The following is a 21264-nucleotide window of genomic DNA, read 5'->3' as shown; positions in this document are numbered from 1 at the left end:
GTTACCAATGCATAAGAATGTGCCGATAGCCTCGAAGGCTATCAGAGTCAACTTGCTTCTTTCCTGGATACTAGTTCTCAATAAACGTCTTAACTTTTGAAACAAAGTGATGCGTCTCTTTTGAAGTTCCCAGTTCTGACATTTTGACTCTGATCCACTTTTGGAGCTTATCCGAACTGGCAACTTAGCTGGATGGCAGCAAAGGCTCCAGATAACGGAGAGCCCAACACCCCACCCAGAGAGCAGCTGGTCGATCCCGGAGTGACGGTAGTGAGGCACAAGGTGAAGGACCCGACTCACTTCTCCACGCTCCTCTACACCCCGAAGAGTTGGAAACCACACAAATCGACCGCGCTCATGGACGAGGCCGCAGACCGCTATGTGGCATTGATAATGGGCACCGGAGCCGAGGCTGGGGCGACCCCGATGGCGCAAGACTGCGAGGGGGAAGAGACCACGATCCCCAAAGGGGGGGACGATGCCCGCATGCTACGGGATGAGATGTTGCTGTGGGCAAGAGAGATTCACGATGAGGTCCACGCGAGCCATGTACAACTCGCCGGGGAGCTGCATCGGCAGCTGAACGCCATCCGTGAGCAGATCCAGGCGCTGCAGGGGGGCGCGGCACTGGGCGGAGGAGCACCGGCCGGGCCGCCCGGCAGAGTACCGGACCAGCCAGCGGCACCGCCAGGAGGGGGGGAAGGCCCGGCCGGGCCGCCGGAAGGACCCCCCCCGATGGACAACCAGGAGGACAGCCGGTGGGCCCACCGGCGGGGGCGCCGCCGGGGCCGCCGGCGGGACCGGTCCTCCTTCCCGCACCGCCACCCGGGGGCCCCCCAGGACCAGCGGCGCCCCCCGCCCCAGGCCCGTGGGAGGGGGCGAGGAGCCGGGAGCTGCAGATCACCTTCGATGGGGACCCAGAGGAGGTGGAGTACTTCACCATTCAGTGCAACAGCTTCATGACCCACTGGGGCGCAAGCTTCCCCTCCGAAGCGAGCCGGGTGGACTACTTTGTCTCTAAACTGGAAGGGGGAGGAGGCGAAGAAACCCGGGGCCCGCCTAAACTGGACGCCCAAGTGCCAGGAGGCGTTTGACGAACTAAAGAGACTGTTCACCAGCGAGCCCGTGCTAACCCACCCCAATGAACTTAAGCCCTTCGTGGTGCAATGCGACGCCTCCGACGTCGCGGTGGGGGCAATATTAATGCAGAGGGATGACGAGGGGGGGTTGAGACCCTGCGCATACATCTCACGCAAGTTCTCAAACGAACAGAGGAACTGGTCGGTGTAGGACAAAGAGGCGTTCACGGTGACGTACGCACTCAAGACGTGGCGCTCCTGGTTAGAGGGAGCGTGGGTGCCATTTGAAATTTGGACGGATCACAAAAACCTTGAGGCATTGACAGGCCGGCGCAAACTGACGGCCAAGCAGATCCGGTGGGCGGGATTTTTCGCCAAATTTGACTTCGTGCTAAAGCACATACCCGGATCTAAAAACTTTTTAGCAGACGCCCTCTCCCGCATGCCGCAGCACGAGAGCCAGAGGGAGGAGATAATAGACTCACTCATTCCCCCCTCCCAGGTTGCAGGGGGAGTCACCACCCGGTCAGGAAAAAAAACAGGCCTCCCTGAACCAGAGGGGAAAAAGAGACTTGAGGCGGAAACGGAGAAAGAAGGGGAAGGGAGGCCGGAGGGTGTGGAGAAGGGGGAGGGAGGACTGTGGTATTACAATGGGAAAATATACGTGCCTAAGTGTCTGAGGGGGAAATCCTGACGCAATGCCACTCCAGCCGATTGGCGGGACACTTCGGGTACGTAAAGACAGTACACCTAGTAGCACGTCAATTCTGGTGGCCGCAGATGAAACGAGACATCTCAGAGATTGTGAGCTCCTGCCCCACCTGCATCATGGCTAAGAGAAGGGGGGAGAAGCCACCCGGACTATTACAACTGCTACCCACAGCCGCAAGGCCATGGGCGGTGGTCTCAATGGACTTTATAGTGGAACTACCACCCTCCCAAGGGAAAACGGTAGTTCTCGTGGTAGTCGACACATTCTCAAAGCAAGCTCACTTCATCCCATGTAAGAAATTACCCACTGCCAAGAAACTCGCCCATCTGTTTTTCAATCACGTGGTCTGCCTTCACTCATTCCCAGATAAGGTGATTAGCGACCGCGGGCCACAGTTCGTTGCCAACTTCTGGCGGGAGTTTTGTAAGATCACAGGCATGGAACAGGGATTAAGCTCCGCCTACCACCCCCAGACAGACGGACAGACAGAGAGGGTGAACGGGCTGCTAGTGTCAGAACTGGAAGAACTTCAATCGAGGCCCAAGACTCCGTTACAAAAGTATAGATGTTTATTGAGAACTACAGTACTGAAGGCACAGAATAACACTGATAACGAAGTTAGCATTGGTTACATTTTTATGTGCTTGTGGCAACAACAATAAAACGATCTTTCACACGGCCAGAGACAGCTGTCTGTTTCCCAGGGTCTGTTATCAGCAAGGGAGGATGGAGTCCTGCTGAGATGTCCTGGCCGGCCGGCTTCAAAGGGCACCTGCAGATGTTGGCCAGAGGCTATCTGCCACCCTCCAGTGATCACAGTTTGTTTGAAATGCATAGCGGTCTGGTTAGTGGCCTGGCTGAGAGCACATCGAGTTAGTATCTGGTTACAATATGGAGTCAGTTAGGCTAACAGCATACAGGAAAGTTACAAGTTCTGACAGCTAGAGCAATACCTACGCTGTTATGTTAACTACCAACAAACCAATTGGGTGGAGCTACTACCCTTCGCAGAGTATGGGTACAACAACAGCCTGCACAGCTCCACCAAAGCCTCCCCTTTCCAAATTGTTAATGGCTATGAAGGGAAGCCCTTCCCGCTATTACCAAAGCCACCAGAAGGGCCAGCCCCAACCTCATGCCAGCAGTGGTGGGAGGGGATCAAAGAAGGGTGGAAAGTAATACAAGAAAACTTGGAAAGTGCCAAGGAGGACTATAAAAAGCACTTTGACCGAAAACACTCCCCCCAGTGGGCGTTCAAAGAAGGGGAGAGTGTGTTCCTCTCGACCAAGAACCTGCCTCTACCCCAAGCCTGCCGAAAGCTAAGCTACAAATACCTGGGGCCATTCAAAATTAAAAGGGTAATCAACGAGGTCACAGTAGAATTGGAGTTACCCAAGATGTTTAGTAAGATCCACCCTGTTTTTCATTGCAGCCTTCTTCGCAAGGACCCTGGAGCTACATCTTGGCACCCTCGCCCTCCAGAGCCACCACCTATTCAAGTGAAGGGCCAGAGCCACCATGAGGTCCAGGAGATTTTGGACTCTAGGGTCCAAAGGGGGGTGCTGTATTACCTCATCAGGTGGAAGTACTTCCCGAGTAGCTGTGATGAATGGGTCAAGGCCAGCGATGTGCGGGCTCCGCATCTGCTTAAGAAATTCTACCTACTGTACCCGCACAAGCCCAGGGCGAAAGCTTAGGGGGGGCAGTATGTCAGAACTTGTAACTTTCCTATATGCTGAACAATGTGTTATTAGCCTAACTGACTCCATATTGGAAATGTCTACTAACCCGGTAACTTTGCATTTCAAACAAATACTAACTACTGAAGGGTGACCGATAGCCTCTGGGAACCATCTGCAGGTGGCCTTTGAAGCTAGCCTGCCAGAGAAGAACAGCGGGGTTCCTTCCTCCGCGTTTGGAGATAAGGAGGCCTGGGAACAGACAACTGTCTCTCTGAGTGTGAGAAAGGGTTTTATTGTTTCTGTTACCAATGCATAAGAATGTGCCGATAGCCTCGAAGGCTATCAGAGTCAACTTGCTTCTTTCCTGGATACTAGTTCTCAATAAACGTCTTAACTTTTGAAACAAAGTGATGCGTCTCTTTTGAAGTTCCCAGTTCTGACACTATGGGCTATCACAGAATTGCCACATGAACTTAATCTGTAAATATCCTAAATTCTAGATAGTTCAAAAGATTGAAGATTCCATATTATTTTAAGATCAGCAACTTGAACCTGCATCAACTAAAGGACATGACGCCAGAAACACATAAGACTCTTGTCTTAAAATCTTTTCTATCTTCAAATATGAGATGACATGTGCCACTGGTGGAAGGAAGTCAGGCAAGAGGCTCAAGAAGCACAGATATGAACTTGCACCAAAACACTGAGCCTAACTCTAAACACGATGGCACATGAACAAATAGTCTTGGGCATAAATGCCTTTAAAAGAGGGTTGAATTATTGGTTTATTGGAGGCTGGTTTTCACGGGAGCTTTTGCTTTGGATTCCCCTGCCTTTAAAAGAGGGTTAGATAGGACAGATCATGGAAGACAGTCCCATTATTGATTACTAGCCATAGCGGCTAAAGATAATATCCATATCAGAATATCTGTATTAGGAGTCAACCTTGGCCTATGAGCACTGTTTCTTGGACCTCCAAGTCAACTGGCTGACAATGGCATAAAACAGGGGTGGCCAACAGTAGCTTTCCAGATGTTTTTTGCCTACAACTCCCATCAGCCCCAGCCATTGGCCATGCTGACTGGGGCTGATGGGAGTTCTGGCAAAAAACATCTGGAGAGCTACCGTTGGCTACCCCTGGCATAAAACAATATGCTGGACCAGATGCACCACTGGTCTGATCCAGCAAAGTTTTCCTTGCGTTCTTACAGGATTCTAATGAGTTTTTTGTTTTTTCTTTTCTGTTTACGATGTTTTCATATCACATCAATATGGTTTTCTACCCAAAAAGGGTAAATCAAAACTTGAAGTATATTTGGTGGGAAACAAGCAGCACACACAGAAATTATTTATATAGCTATGGTTAACCAATCAAAACAAAAGTTATGTTTATATGCAAATTGGCTCTCTGTATTGTCCATCTTGTCAAGCCCTGTCTTTTCTTAGAGATGGCTGGCCAAATGTCAGGTTAATACTCTGACCCTTCTCCATTATTTACAACCTTGAGAACAAGTAGGCATCACCATCTGGCAGAAGAATGTTTATGGTACTGGAAAAGGCCTGCTGTGTTTCAAGGTGTCAAGCAATGTTTTATCTTACTATGACTGTCTATGTTTATCAGAATATAACTGCCATACTGTAACTGCTACTAACCCTAAAACAAGGCTGAGGCACATCAAAGTAGAGAATTAGCTGGCATCTCTTTCACGCCTCCTTAGCTTTACTAACAAATGCAAGAATGTGCCTTTGAAGATAAAGCCTCTAGGGACAATTTCCCAGGCAGCGCTTGGACCCAGGAAGAGTAACCACAGAGGAGATAAAGAAGGGAACCATGTGAACTTTCACACATGAATATAGAAATGTTTAGTAATTGTAGCAATGTTTAGGGAACCTTTGATGTGCCACATTTAAGTATGCATTCTACTGTTACTCTGTATCAGTTCCAATTCTTGGCTCAATAGAAGCACATGGATTATCAATAAAACCATACTTTGTTGCAACTCAAGGACTGGTTACTTTGCGATCCACTTGCTTGACACAAGGATGTACTCCCTAAATTCACAGGCTTCCTTATCTGTTCGCAATGTAATGTGAGAATGCTTTTGTAGCGAAAATGATAGTTGCTGCTGTAACCTCTGAACCTTAGATTCAAATGAAACGCCTTTTGTAATGGTTTATGATACCCTATATAGCAAGCATGTAACCTCTGGTATCTCAGCATTTCCAAGGAGCATGTTCCTTGTAGCACCTTTGAATTCCTGAATAAACCAGTCTATTTGAAATAAAACAAAGGACTTCATTATTGGGAATCTTGGGGCTTGACATATCTAAGAGCCAAGGTACAGGATCAGAATTGCGTACGTCTGTCATTATACCATTTTAGACCACAAGCTAGGTGATCAAATGCCAAAATTCAAATCAGCACACTGCATTTAAGTTTTGCATCTGGAGGCAGCTTAGTTATTTGCTATCAAGAAAAATGTCATCTGATCCCCAGAAACAATCAACAAAGGTATAGTCCAGCAACAGATACATCAAACAAATAAAAAACATTCCAGTTTCCTTTCATTTGTCACTGTAACAATATTATATATCCCAATTTACCTGTAGCTTTATGTTTAATGCAATACAAGATTACTGACCTCACTGAGGTAAATAAAAAAGGAGCACATGGACCCATCCACACCATAACTTGCGTAACAGGGATCAGATCGCCACATATCTTTCATCCACTAGACAGGGGAAAAAACACAAACAAAGTTAGGTGTTTAAAAACCTGACCACAAGAATAATTATATTTTAATAGGAAGTCTCAGGAAACTGGTGGAAAAGAGTCCTTTAGGTCAACAAGGTCAATATAAGACTTCAGTAAACAGTGGAAGGTTAATTGCTGTACACTGTGAATATTCTGCACTGCCAATCATTAGGGAGTGGACAGATTACCCTAATAGTCACAATGAAGTTACTCCCTCCAGGAGTGGCAATGAATAAGGAGGAAGTGGACAGAGAAGGGTCTGCAAGTCAAGCAGGCCTTTTCTGTCACATTTGGCGATAGTGGTGGGATAAGGACAAACAGAGAACTTGATTGGTCAGGCATTTTGAATTTGGCATGTGCAAGCACACAGAGATAGCAACGGAAGTTTTGTTTTATTTTTGGGTCAATGGGAGTAGGGCCAGATCAGACTAGTTAGGATGACTCTGCAACTTTGGATATTTCCTGTGGCCTGTTTTGGTCAACATCTTTATAAATGATTTGGATGAAGGAATAGAGGGAATACTTATTAAATTTGCCGATGATACTAAATTGGGAAGTGTGGCAAATACAGTAGAAGACAGAAATGGAACATTTTATTTACTGCAAAATAGCTTTTAGTTGTTATTCTACTTCACTGTTATCATATGAGAAAAAATATATAATTCCATGGTACCCAGTTATCAATTTTTTAACACAGAGAAGATTCTACCGAGTAATGCAATGTATTGATCTCTGACCTATTTCTAAGTTTTTTGCTTTTATAATCTATTTTTGCTTAGTTAAATAACGTCTGCTACCGAATGTTAGCTTATGTAATATAGGTATATTAATTTGCTTAGTAATTCCTTATATATATAATCAATTGCTGTTTTACCCACCATATTCTGCAATACTGCTGTATGTAATACAAATCTCAATACAAATTTTTAAAAAATACAGAAATAGGATCCAGGATGATCTTGACAGGCTGGAAAACTGGGCTGAAACCAATAAAATGAATTTTAACAGGGATAAATGTAAAGTTTTACATTTAGGTTAAAAAAAAATCCCATGCATGGTTATAGGATAGAGGAGACTTGTCTGGGCAGTAGTATGTGTGAAAAGGATCTAGGGGTCTTAGATCCTTTTCACGCTGAACATGAGTCAACAGTGTGATGCAGTGGCTAAAAAGGCAAATGCAATATTGAGCTGTATTAACAGAAGTATAGTGTTCAGATCACGTGAAGTGATGGTATCGCTTTGATATGGTAAGACCTCACCTAGAGTACTGTGTTCAGTTGTGGGCACCACATTTTAAGAAGGATATAGACAAGCTGGAACAGATCCGAAGAAAGGCAACAAAGATGGTGAGGGGTCTGGAGACCAAGTCTTATGAGGAAAGGTTGAAGGAGTTGGGTATGTTTAGCCTGGAGAGGAGGCGACTGATAAGTAATATGATCACCATCTTCAAGTACTTGAAGGGCTGTCATATAGAGGATGGTGCAGAATTGTTTTCTGTGGCCCCAGAAGACAGGATCAGAAGCAACGAGTTGAAATTAAATCAAAAGAGTTTCCAGCTCAACATTAGGAACACCTTCCCAACAGTTAGAGCGATTCCTCAGTGGAACAGGCTTCCTCTGGAGGTGGTGGGCTCTCCTTCTTTGGAGGCTGGATGGCCATCTGACAGCAATGCAGATCCTGTTAATTTACGGGGGAGGTGTTTGTGAGTTTCCTGCATTGTGAAGGGGGTTGGACTAGATGACCCTGGAGGTCCCTTCCAAGTCTATGATTCTATGAATCTCTGAGACTCTCTTGGAGCAAGTTGTCTGGAAGCAGGGCAGGTTGCAGAGGTTATGGCTGCTACAGGTTGTCTCTGGTGGGCAGGTCTCACAGAGGTGTCTTCGGGAACAGTGAGACAACTTGAGGTTCCATGGAAGAATAGGAAAAAACTCATGGAATTGGCTCATGACATTCCAAGTGTAGGACATTTGGGAATTAACAAGACTAGACAGAGGTTTTTGTTGAATTTTTACTGGCCCAAGTTGGCACAGGAGGTGAGAAACTACTGTAATTCCTGTTCAACTCGTCAGAAGTAGGCAAGGCTGGGTGCAAGGCAAAGGCATATTTACAACCCCTTCCTATTACAGAAGTGGCATTTTAGAAGGTAAATTGGCCTTTTCCAAAACCTACCCAAAGAGGAAAGAGCTTTATGTTAACTCTGGTGGACCATGCCACAAGGCATTTGGAGGCACTGCCTCCAGCCTCCACTGATTCCCAACTGTAGCAGAGGTCCAAGTCAGTTTTTTGTCAGTTGGGTTTTCCAAGAGAGACTTTGACAGACAAGGGCGCAATTCCTTTTTAGAATTAATGGAAAACTTTTGGAAATGCTGCAGAGTAAAGCACCTTAAGACTTTTTATTTAAATGCAAGATGTAACAACAACAAAGATCTTCTAACTTGCTGTCAGAACTACTGCAAGTGAGCCAGCCAATACTGGAACACTTGGATCTATGAAAGTGTTACATGTGAACTTTGCTAGGCAGAGATTTTGATGCACAGTAATAACAAAAGCCTAATTCATACATTCAGGAGAATGCGGTGGCAAAGCTCTGAGGTAGTAGAATGAGCTGTATCCTTATTTGCCTGCAACTTTGGATATTTCTTTGCATAACAGAACTCTAACTACTACAAGAACAAAACGTCTACTCCTTTTCTTTTGTTTTCAGGGGCATTTTAAACATAAAGGATTTTTCTAAAATGCAATCCTCCACCTGTAATCTAAAGCGGTGCAGTTTTCTCTACCATTTCATGGCTACTTCATTCTGCTATGCAGCTTGGGAAAGCATGTGAAGGGAAATTACACCAAGTTTTCATCACTTGTAATTCATTCGATTTGAGATAACTTAGACTCTTTCAAGAGAAGCAGACCCTGAAAAAAATGAGGCAAAAAAACAGATGCAATTAAACAGACGAGTCTTACTTTAATTTTGCCCTCACAGTGGGGGAAGCCATCCATAGGAGGCAATTCACACTGTTCCTGTGCTCCATTAATAAGATCTAAAGGGGAGAAAAAAATATACAGTATGATCATGTAATGCGGTACACATCATAACAGATTCATGCTCCTCCCTCCCAAAAGGCTGCGCAGATGAGTCATCATTGAAATGCCCAGTGGAGATCTATAACTTAATACTGTCTGTCCCTTCACAGTAGAAAAATTGGAATAGGTTCATGAAACCAAAGAAAAATGCAAGAAAGTATGCTGAGATATAAAAGAGGTTATTAAGAAAAGAAATGGAAATAAATTCTCATCATTTATAATTAAGCTTATCTAAATGCACAACCAAAAATGCAATTAGCCTATTCAACAAAATTAAAGGACAGCAATCATTTGATTAGTTGTTGGAGTCAAATGTTTGAATGACAAATCACAAATAATATAGTTCGAAGTTTAACTGGTTTAGCATTTGCACACTCTATTATCTCTTCAGAGAAGTACATACATTTACAAGAAGCACTTCCATAATTATGGATCTGTTAAAAAAATGGGGGTTGATCAGAAGCCCAACACCTGGACACTGAAATTTTCTCCCCATTTGAGCATACCACACTGCTACCCCCCCCCCCCCCCCCAAAAAAAACCTCAACACACTCTGCTTGGGATTCAGGAAGTACACTTCGGGAAAATATGTTTCACCCTGTTGCGTTGCTTCCAATAACAACCCCTCCCCATCGATAGACACATTCAAAATCCACATGGTACTTCAAGAAACAACACAAAGACCTACAATTGTAGAAACAGAAGACCTGATATACGGCTAGAATATTTGGATATATCAAGAGAGATCTTTGTTTCTTGGACTCAGTAATTTATAGATGATTCCTACCAGCTTCCAGCTAGTTTACCAGAAGATAGCAGCTGGCTTGCCAAAGAACCCTCATAAAGTACCATCTATCTTATTTATTTAAATAATTTACATCCCACCTTTCTCCATACAAACCCAAGGTGGGTTATAGTCAGAACAGATTAAATTCCACATAAAACTTAAATAACAAAGACAAACCTCTATTAAAATCTAATGCACTGTACAAAAGGCCCCTTTAAAAAGTTCAGCCTTGAACAGGTTCCAGAAATGTATCAAAGCGGAAGCTGTCCTCCCCTCACATGTGCAATTTCATGAGCAAGAGGTTTTGGGGAGGGCACTCTGAAGGCATCTGGTTTGGGTGATCACTAAAACCACTCAGAGTCTATATTTCAAGTGGTGACACAGTGATGCATAGAATGGCACAGTTTTACATCACAATATTAATCAAAACAATCATGTGCATACCTTTTGGGTGTCTTACTGAAAGCTCACAAATTGCATCTTATGATGCACATCTTATCCTCTCTATAATAAAAACACTGTGGGGTGGCCAAATGCAGGTGTCCCACTGGCTGAGAGATGACGATGCTGACCTGCATGACTTAACTAGGCCTACTTAAGTCGTGCCAGTCAGATGGCATCAAGCCACCCAGAGAGTGCCACCAGGCCTAGGGTAGGAAACCTACAGGTGTAACAGCTTGAAGCCATGATGCATTTAATTGCAAAGTTAATTCTTGGCTGATGAAGGTTTGGACACCGAAACCGGTCCTGACTTAATCCTTCTGTTTGGCTTAGTCTACAACATGATGGAGGAAGATGACTTTTGTATTTAAGACTTTTTATATTATATACAGCAAGACAACATGTGTTCTTTCTAACAAAATATGGACGTTCCCCTTTAATTGTATTGTTATATTATAAACCACATTTATAGTGCCACACAGTTTGCTATTGTTTACTTATTGTGAAACTGTGGTACTTTATTACTGTAATCCTCAACTGAACTCCAGATAACAGACACGTCTAATGCTGGTTTGAAGGAAATAATGGCAGCAGCATTCAGCTGAAAAATGTTTGAATGAAAGTGCTATATATCCCCAATATTTGGAGTATTTATCATATACAATGTTATGAACATATGAAGCTGCCTTATACTGAATCAGACCCTCGGTCCATCAAAGTCAGCCGTGTCTACTCAGCCTGGCAGCCGCTCTCCAGGATCTCAAGCTGAGGTTTTTCACGCCTATTTGCCTGCAGCCTTTTTAGTTGGGAGATGCCGGGGATTGAACCTGGGATCTTCTGCTTACGAAGCAGATGCTCTGCCACTGAGCCACCATCCCTCCCTTTCAGGCTTAAAGGCATACACAGGAAGTAACATATGCAACGATAACAGCACAGCTTTGTTGGAATTGATACAAAGGACCATTAGTCCATTAAGCCATCTACTGTGCTATTTAGGATACAGGCAATCATCTTTAAAAGCCATTTATTGTGCTATTTGTATGGATCTGTGATGCACTGTTGGATACTGTTAGTAGGAGTATGTAAGAAGGAATATATTTATATGACTGGGATGTAGAGACTGATTGTAAATTACATTGTGGATGGGAAATGCAATGATTTTTTTTGTAAAACTGTATTATTTGTAATTCATAAACACATTTTATATTTGAGTATCTGTCATGGGAAGATTTGTTGGGTATTTGACTGGCAGAACAATGGTGGCTGTACCCAGTGTGCTGTGAAGCTGTGAGTAAGAAAGGGAAACTAGCCTAGTTCCTCCATTGGTTTTATATTCCTTTCAGAAGTTGTTTGCACTGTAAAATAGAGAATAAACAGTAAACTAGAATATTTGGTTTCTCTAAATCAGTCTGAAGAACTTGGTTTATTTATTTATTTATTTATTTATGATTTGTGTCCCGCCCTTCCCACAAAAGTGGCTCAGGGCGGCTCACAACAGAAAAATAAGACATAAGATTATATATTTAAACGTTAGATTAACGTTTAAATATATAAACAATTAAAACAATCAAAACATTTAAAACCTTAAAACATCGAACCTTATAACAATATAAATAGCAAGAGTCTGATAAGCTACATTAGTTCCGGTACCAGTTAAGTGTAAGCTAACCGGAAGAGGGTTGTCTTACAGGCCCTGCGGAACTGAGTAAGGTCCCACAGTGCCCTCACCTTCTCCGGTAGCTGGTTCCACCATATAGGGGCCGTAACCGAGAAGGCCCTGTCCCTAGTAGACTTAAGGCGGGCTTCTTTTGGCCCAGGGATAGCGAAAAGGTTTTGAGTTCCCGACCTCAGTACTCTCTGGGGAACATGTGGGGAGAGACGGTCCTTCAGGTAGGCAGGTCCCAGGGCTTTAAAGGTGATGACCAGCACCTTGTACCGAACTCGGTATATTATTGGAAGCCAGTGCAGAGCCCGAAGACCCGGCCGAATGTGCCCCCATCTTGGAAGGCTCAATAATAGCCGGGCTGCGGCATTCTGCACCAGTTGTAATTTCCGAGTTTGGCACAGGGGCAGCCCCATGTAGAGGGCATTGCAGTAGTCCAACCTCGAGGTGACCATAGCATGGATCACTGTTGCAAGGTCGTCGCGGTCCAGGAAGGGAGCCAACTGCCTTGCCCGCCTAAGATGAAAAAACGCGGACTTGGCAGTGGCTGCTATCTGAGCCTCCATCTTTAAAGAAGGCTCTGATAGTACCCCCAGGCTCTTGACCCTGTCCGCCGCCTTCAGCGGCGCACCGTCAAAAACTGGCAAGGGGATTATCCCCCCGGTCCCCGACGACCCAAGCAAAGGACCTCTGTCTTTGCAGGATTTAGCCTCAGTCCACTCAGTCTGAGCCACTCAGCCACAGCCTGTAATGCCCAATCCAGATTTTCTGGGGCACAGACCGGCCGGCCGGCCATAAGCAGATAGAGCTGGGTGTCATCAGCATACTGGTGACACCCCAGCCCATACCTTCGGGCAATCTGGGCAAGGGGTCGCATATAGATGTTGAATAACATCGGGGAGAGAACCGCCCCTTGGGGCACACCACAGTCAAGAGGGTGCCTCCGGGATAGCTCCCCCCCAATCGCGACCCTTTGTCCCCGACCATCGAAGAAAGAGGAAAGCCACTGTAAGGCTAACCCCTGAATCCCCGCGTCGGCAAGGCGGTCGATTAGTAGCCGATGGTCGACCATATCAAACGCTGCCGATAGGTCCAACAACATCAGCACTGCCGAGCGACCCCGATCCAGATGCCGTTGAAGGTCATCTACCAGGGCAACCAACACCGTCTCCGTCCCATGGCCTGGGCAAAAGCCGGACTGAAGTGGGTCAAGGATGGAAGCGTCATCCAGGAAGGTCTGTAACTGTCTCGCCACTGCCCTCTCAATAAGTTTGCCCAGAAAGGGCAAATTTGAAACCGGCCAATAGTGTGCCAATTGGGCCAGGTCTAAAGATGTTTTTTTAAGAGGGGGCGGACCACTGCCTCTTTAAGCGGCGTTGGAAAATGCCCTTCCATCAGGGATCTATTTATGATATCCCATACAGGATATCTGAGGTCCCTATGGCAGGATTTACCGTATTTTTTGCACCATAAGACTCACTTTCCCCCCCCAAAAAAGTGGAGGGAAAAGTGTGTGCGTCTTAAGGAGCGAATACTGCAAAACATTCACACAAATGCCTCTAAATTCACACAAACAGCTCAAAAAACTAGGTGCGTCTTAGGTAATAAGCCAGGAGGGGCACGGGTCCAATTTACAAGTTGTTGGGTGGGCAGATAAGAGAATCCTGTCAACTTCCTCCAGGCTGAGGGGGCTGAAACCATCCAGAATGTGATCCGAAGACAGGCTCGGGGCCTCAGTTTCGCTAACTGACTCAAAACTGGCAGGGAGGCAGCGAGGCGGAGTGATGCGACCTTATCCGCAAAAAATTTCGCAAAAGCCTCACAGCCTATTTCCAATTCAATAGAGTTTGGTCTGCCTTGTGGCAGCGTTGTAAGTCCTCGAATTATATCGAACAATTGTGCCAGGCGCGAAGTTGCGGACGCAATCTGGGTCGCAAATTATGCTTTCTTTGCGGATTTGATTGCCATCTCATAGGCCTTCAAACTCTCTCTATAAAATGTTCGGGTTACTTCGTCTCGAGTACGCCGCCATTTCCCATTTCAAAGCAAAACTACATAACAAAGGAAAGGAGGGGGGTGAGGAGAGTTCAAGCTAGCAGCATTGGAATATATTGGAATACAGTATGGCTTTACCCAGGATGCTTCTCTCCTGAACCAAAGATTAAGTGCAGGCCTGACCAAAGTTAAAACAGACTTGACATACTGCCCCCCCTTAGCCCCCTCCACAGCCCGAGGCAGTGGGATAGGCTGGTTGGTATTAGAGTCCCGGGCTTCATGGATTGAATGGCTCTGGTTCCCCCTCGGTGTTGGGAAGGATCCTGGTGGTTGAGGATGCCAATTTGAAGAGCCGGGGTCTCGACGGAGCAGGCTGCAATGAAATACAGGGTGTATTTTACCAAGAGCAGGTGGCAGGTCCAACTCTACAGTCACTGGATTAATGACCCTTTTGATTCTGAATAGCCCCAGGAATTTATAAGCCAGCTTCCTGGAAGGCTGGGAGAGAGGTAGCTTCTTGGTTGACAGAAACACAGAATCCCCAACTCTGAAATCCCAAGCGGGGACATGGGATTTATCATAGTATTTTTTGTAAGTCTCTTTGGCAGCCTCTAGGTTTTCTTGGATGGTCGGCTAGCTTCTGCTCGGTCCCTGCCACCATTGTTCAAACGCAGAGGGAGTCCCCTGGTTTTCCCCCCAGGCAGTAAGGGGATGGGATTCCCCTCGTATCCAAACACAGTTGAGAAGGGAGAGGCTTTGGTGGAGCTATGCACACTAGTATTGTAGCCATATTCGGTGAAGGGGAGAAGATCAGCCCAGTCTGACTAGCGCTGGTTGATGAAGCACCTCAAGTACTGCTCTAGAACCCCGTTCACCCTCTCAGTCTGGCTGGCTGTCTGGGGGTGATAGGCTGAGCTGAAGCCCTGTTCCATCCCCTCTCTCTCTCGGCTTGACTTCGTGAACGAAGATTTAAGAAGAGTGCAGTAGTCCACGTCTGCTGCAGGCTCGCTGGTGGCTGACAAGACCAATGCGGGACAGGCAGATCCGGCCACAGTGGCTGCAGGGAAAAGTCTGATTTGGGGTTGGTGCTGTAGCAGTGCGATTCTTCCTCGATCTCCTTTTGTCCTCAAGACCAGCTATGCGTGCGTTCTCAAAGGAAGAGACAGCCTGGTGGATGGTGTGCCTCCATGCTTTGCGATCTGAGGCTAGGTCAGACCACTGGTGATGGTTGATGCGACAGGTGCCAAGGGATTTCTTCAAGGAGTCCTTGTACCTCTTCTTTGGTGCCCCTCTATTTCGACGGCCGGTGGAAAGTTCGCCATACAGAGCAATCTTGGGAAGGCGGTGGTTTTCCATCCTAGAAATATGCCCTGCCCAGCGCAGCTGCCTCTTCAACAGCAGTGCCTCGATGCTTGTAACCTCCGCCCTCTTGAGGACTTCAGTGTTGGTCACAAAGCCACTCCAGTGGATGTTGAGGATGATGCGAAGGCAGCGCTGATGAAAGCGCTCAAAGAGTCGCAGGTGATGACGGTATAAAACCCACGATTCGGAGCCGTAGATGAGGGTTGTCATCACAACCGCTTTGTAAACATTGATCTTTGTGCCTTTTTTCAGATGCTTGTTGCTCCACACTCTTTTGTGCAGTCGGCCAAATGCATGGTTTGCCTTCGCCAGCCTGTTGTCAATCTCCTTGTCGATCTTGGCATCTGAGGAGATGATGCACCCCAGGTAGCTGAACTGCTGGACTGTCTTCAGAACTGATTCACCCACAGTGATGCAGGGAGAGTGATAATCTTCCTGGGGTGCAGGCTGGTGGAGAACTTCTGTCTTCTTCAGACTAACTTCTAGGCCGAATAGCTCGGCAGCCTCTGCAAAGCAGGACGTCATATGCTGCAGAGCTGATACCGAGTGGGAGACGAGTGCAGCATCATCAGCAAACAGTAGCTCTCGTATAAGTTTTTCCATTGTCTTGGAGTGAGCCTTTAGTCGCCTCAGGTTGAACAGGCTGCCATCGGTGCGATAGCGGATGTAGACACCATCGTCATCATCTAGATCTACTGCGGCTCTTTGAAGCATCATGCTAAAGAAGATCGTAAAGAGAGTTGGCGCGAGAACGCAGCCTTGCTTTACACCTGTGCCTATTGGAAAGGGCTCCGAGAGGTCGTTGCAGTGTCTGACTTGGCCTTGCTGGTCTTCATGTAGCTGGATGATCATGCTGAGGAACCTTGGGGGACATCCTAAACGTTCCAAGATTTCCCACAGGCCTTTCCTGCTAACGGTATCAAAAGCTTTGGTAAGGTCGACACAAGTCACATATAGACCCTTGTTCTGTTCCCTGCATTTCTCTTGGAGCTGCCTGAGAACAAATACCATGTCGGTGGTGCTCCTGTTAGCTCTGAAGCCGCACTGGCTCTCTGGGAGGAGTTCTGATGCAATGGTGGGCACCAGTCTGTTCAGGAGTATTCTGGCAAGGATTTTGCCTGCGATGGAGAGCAGGGTTATCCCCCGGTAGTTGGAGCAGTCTGACTTTTCCCCTTTGTTCTTGTGTAGAGTGATGATGATTGCATCACGAAAGTCCTGTGGTAGTTTGCCTTGTTCCCAGCAGGTGACAAGTACTTTGTGAAGTGTGCTATGTAGTACTGTGCCCCCATGCTTCCAGATCTCTGGTGGGATTCCATCAACTCCCGCTGCCTTGCCACTTTTCAGTTGCTTGATGGCTTTAACAGTCTCTTCTAGGGTGGGGATCTCATCCAACTCTGTTTTCACTGGTTGAAGTGGGGTGAGGTGGATTGCTGAATCTTGAACTACGCGGTTGGCACTGAAGAGAACCTGAAAATACTCCGACCACCGGTTCACTATGGATGCCTTGTCTGTGAGGAGCACTTGGCCATCTGCACTACGCAAGGGACTCTGAGCCTGATATGATGGGCCATATACTGCCTTCAGGGCTTCGTAGAACCCTCTTAAATCACCAGTGTCTGCACACAGCTGGGTTCTCTCTGCAAGCTTGGTCCACCACTCGTTCTGAATGTCTCGAAGCTTGCGCTGGAGGTTGCTACATGCAGCGCGAAAGATTGCTTTTTTCCCGGGACAGGAGGGCTGAGCAAGATGTGCTTGGTAGGCAGATCTCTTTTTCACTAGTAATTCTTGGATCTCTTGATTGTTCTCGTCAAACCAGTCCTTGTTCTTCCTTGTGGAGAACGCGAGGACTTCTTCAGAGATCAATAGGATGGTAGTTTTTAGGTGTTCCCAGAGTGCTTCTGGAGAAGGGTCTGTGGGGCAACTGGAGTCCTCAATTCTTGACTGGAGTTTTGCCTGGAAGGCAGCTTTAACTTTGGCTGACTGAAGGCTGCCAACCTGAAGCTTCCTCCGAGGGATACCTCCTCTCCTGGGTGTGGGTTTAAAGTGAAGATGGAGATTGCAGCGTACAAGACGATCCATATGACATTCTGCACTGGGCATTACTCGGGTGTGTAAGACATCTCGAAGGTCTCTCTGGCGCACCAGAATGTAGCCGATAAGGTGCCAGTGCTTGGACCGTGGGTGCATCCAGGTTGTCTTCAGGCTGTTCTTCTGCTGAAAGATAGTGTTGGTGATGGTGAGCTGGTGCTCCGTGCAGAATTCTAGCAGGAGGCGCCCGTTATCATTGCAGTTGCCAATGCCGTGTTTGCCAAGTACTCTTTTCCAGGCTTCCGAGTCTTTACCTACTCTGGCATTGAAGTCGCCAAGGATGATCACCTTGTCCTCTGAAGGGGTCTTCCGTACGAGGTTGCGTAGATCAGCATAGAACTTGTTCTTTTCTGCAGGATCTGCTTGAAGGGTTGGGGCATACACACTGAAGAGTGTTGCGTGCTGCTTGTTTTGAAGTGGGATGCGCATGGACATGATGCGATCTGAGTGACCTGTTGGCAGGTTTTCGAGTTTGGAGGCAATGGAGTTCCTGACCATGAAGCCAACGCCAGAAAGGCGGCTCTCAGCCTTTGATGTACCCGACCAGTAGAGGGTATAGCCAGCACCGTGTTCTTGAAGACTACCTTCCTCAGGGAAACAGACCTCACTGAGAGCTGCTATGTCGATATTCAACCTGAGAAGTTCGTGGGCAACTAGAGCAGAGTGTCGTCCAGGGCGACCACTGTCTACTGTGTCAAGCATGGTTCTGATGTTCCAACACGCAAGCTTTAGTCTTTGCACACTTTGTGAGGCAGGTGCATGCCTTTTCTTTGTTGTTATTTTTTGACCGCAAGTAAGGATGCCCGTTGACCGCGGCTAGCCAACTGGGGGGGGGGGAGACGAGCTTTGTTTAGGCCACCTTTTCTAGGCCCCTTTCCGTGCGGAGCAAGCAGTGCTGTCCCTAGATAAGGCTGCTTGGTCGTTCAGGGTGCTGCCGAAAAATGCTTTCGTCTCCGGGTCAGCATCAGGCGACCAATACCCTGAACCGCCTACATGCAGGATCGGGACTGCGGCTTCCAGTGACATCTTCCACCTGCCGTTTCGCCCCTTGCCCATCGCTGCAGGACTTGGTGTGTTGTGGGTTGTGGATGTGGATATGCCCTTCAGGCCTGCGCAGAGGAATTTTTAGGTGAAGCACAGTGTGCGCGGTACTGGCTCTACCCTTTCACCTTGGGGTCATCTGCCATGGCCCAGTAAGCCGGGACGCCAGCAGTGAGTCCTCCAGGTGGTAGGTGTTACATTAACGAGCTCTATCTGCCCGGGTTTGATGTTAAGAGTTTTCCTTCTCTTGGCTGGCGAGGTTGGTGAGCCCAGCCTGCCCATCCGGTTATACCGCCGGACATTCGGTCACACCATGACGTGGCAAACTCTGTGAGAAACGGTGGGGGGGACCAGCGTGAAGGTGTTGCCACGGATGCAGTAATGCAGGAGAGGCCATTGCAGTGACCATCTGCCAGGCATAGCCGGACAGTGACCACGTGGCGTTCACTACACCGGGAAAGGAGAGGCTATGTATTGCGCATACACTTTCCCTGGAGGGCAGGATACCCAAGAGTGAGCCCACCCCCCCTCCCCCCAGTTTACAAAACTCCCGCTAGAAGGTGGCAACGAACTGCGGCCCGCAGTCGCTAATGACCTTGTCAGGGAATGAGTAGTTTTACCATGTGATCAAAGAACAGGGCCGCTAATTTCTTAGCCGTGGGTAGCTGTGCACACAGGATGAAGTGGGCTTGCTTTGAGAACATGTTGACCACCACGAGGATCACTGTTTTCCCCCGGGAGGGGGGTAGTTCTACTATAAAGTCCATAGACACCACCGACCATGGCCGTTTGGCCGTTTCTAGCGGTTGCAGAAGCCCTGGCAGCTTCCCCCCCCCTCTCTGCTTAGGCATGATGCACACAAGACAGCCAGCCACATATTCCGACATGTCAGTTCCAACCAGAACTGCCGGTTGACTAGGTGCAGGGTTTTTACGTAGCCGAAATGCCCGGCTAGTTTGGAAGAGTGGCAGAGCTGCAAGACTTCCCTTCTTAGCCCTTCAGGGATGTAAAGTTTTTCCCCCTTGGACCAGAGTCCATCTTTTCTTCTTAGCACTCCCTCCGGCCGGGCTCCTCCCTCCTTCTCCGTTTCTACTGCAATTCGTTCGCGGCTAATCCCTTCCAGCTCCCGCCTCTTCTGTGATCGGGTGGTGACCATGGCTGCCACTTGGGAGGGCGGAATTAAGGAGTCCACCACCTCTTCCCTCTGACTCTCGTGTTGCGGGAGCCGGGAGAGGGTGTCGGCCAGAAAATTCCTAGTTCCCGGGATGTGCCGCAAGGTAAAATCAAATCTAGAGAACAACCCCGCCCACCGAATTTGTTTTTTGCTCAGCTTCCTTTTCCCCGTCAGGGCTTCATGGTTCTTGTGGTCCATCCAAATCTCAAACGGCACCTTAGCCCCCTCGAGCCAAGACCTCCAAGTTTTCAGGGCAAACATGACCGCAAAGGCTTCTTTGTCCCACACTGACCAGTTTCTCTGTTCCCCCGAGAATTTCCTGGAGATATAGGCAAAGGGTCGCAATTTCCCCTCCCCGTCTTTTTGCATGAGAATGGCTCCTACGGCCACGTTGGAGGTGTCACATTGCACCACGAAGGCCCGCTGTTCATCGGGGTGGCTCAGGACTGGTTCACTAGTGAACAAGCGTTTTAGGTGGTCAAACGCCTCCTGGCACTTAGGGGTCCAGTGTAGTCTGGCTCCCAGCCGCTTGGCTTCCGGCCCCTTCCCTTTGGTCTTTAGGAGTTTGGTCAGCGGCAGGGCAATCTGGGCGAACCCTTCAATGAAGGCCCTGTAGAAATTTGCGAAGCGGAGGAAGGATTGGAGTTGTCTACGTGTCCTTGGGGGGACCCATTCCAACACCGCCTGCACTTTGGCTGGGTCCATTGCCAACCCCTGCCCTGATACCCGGAACCCCAGATAGTCGAGCTCGGTTCGGTGAAATTCACATTTAGACAGTTTGGAATACAGCTGGTGCTCCAGTAGGGTGCTGAGCACCTCTCTCACCAACTTCACATGTGATTTCTCGTCCTGGGAATAAATAATGATGTCATCCAGGTACACCACCACCCCGTTGTACAAAAATTTTCTAAGCACATTGTTTATAAAGTTCATGAACACTCCCGGAGCCCCTTGCAACCCTAAAGGCATGACCAAATATTCAAACTGTCCCATGGGGGTGTTGAACGCCGTTTTCCACTTATCCCCCTCCTTGATGCGCACTCGGAAGTACGCGTCCCTCAAGTCCAGCTTAGTGAAAATTCTCCCCCAGTAATACATGTAGCTGTTCGCTTGGATAGCAAAGTAGTTCACCTCCTCGGGGTCCCCGTCGAAGGTGGCATCCAGTTCTCGCCCTTTCCTCCGTCGGTGGGGCCAGTGGAATCGTAGGAGCCGCGTCTCTTGTGGGGGCACTGGTTGGCTCGGGCGGCCTCGGGTCGTTGGTTGGACTGGTGGTGGTCTCCGGGACCCGATCACCCCCAGCGCTCTCCCCAGTTAGGCCATCAGGGTCTGCATCTCGTCCTTCAGGCCCGCATTGCCCCGTCGACCTCTCGGCGCACCATCGAGAGGAACATTTGGTAGTCCTCATCG

General features: G+C 47.7%; 1 protein-coding gene across 1 annotated transcript in view; it reads right to left on the bottom strand.

Annotated features, from left to right (window-relative positions):
• MGAT5 (alpha-1,6-mannosylglycoprotein 6-beta-N-acetylglucosaminyltransferase) overlaps nucleotides 1–21264 on the bottom strand; it is a 480616-nt gene that overhangs the window by 243430 nt on the left and 215922 nt on the right. The window contains exons 4-5 of the mRNA XM_060256988.1: nucleotides 9187–9263; nucleotides 6116–6205 (exon numbers count right to left, since the gene is read on the bottom strand). Coding sequence (XP_060112971.1) covers nucleotides 6116–6205; nucleotides 9187–9263 — 167 coding nt within the window. The remainder of the gene's footprint in view (nucleotides 1–6115; nucleotides 6206–9186; nucleotides 9264–21264) is intronic.

This window comes from Heteronotia binoei, chromosome 16 (genome assembly GCF_032191835.1).
Source record: "Heteronotia binoei isolate CCM8104 ecotype False Entrance Well chromosome 16, APGP_CSIRO_Hbin_v1, whole genome shotgun sequence".
Classification (NCBI taxonomy): domain Eukaryota; kingdom Metazoa; phylum Chordata; class Lepidosauria; order Squamata; family Gekkonidae; genus Heteronotia; species Heteronotia binoei.
The sequence above is the reverse complement of the archived record's forward strand: the minus strand, read 5'-3'. Positions and strand labels throughout refer to the sequence as shown.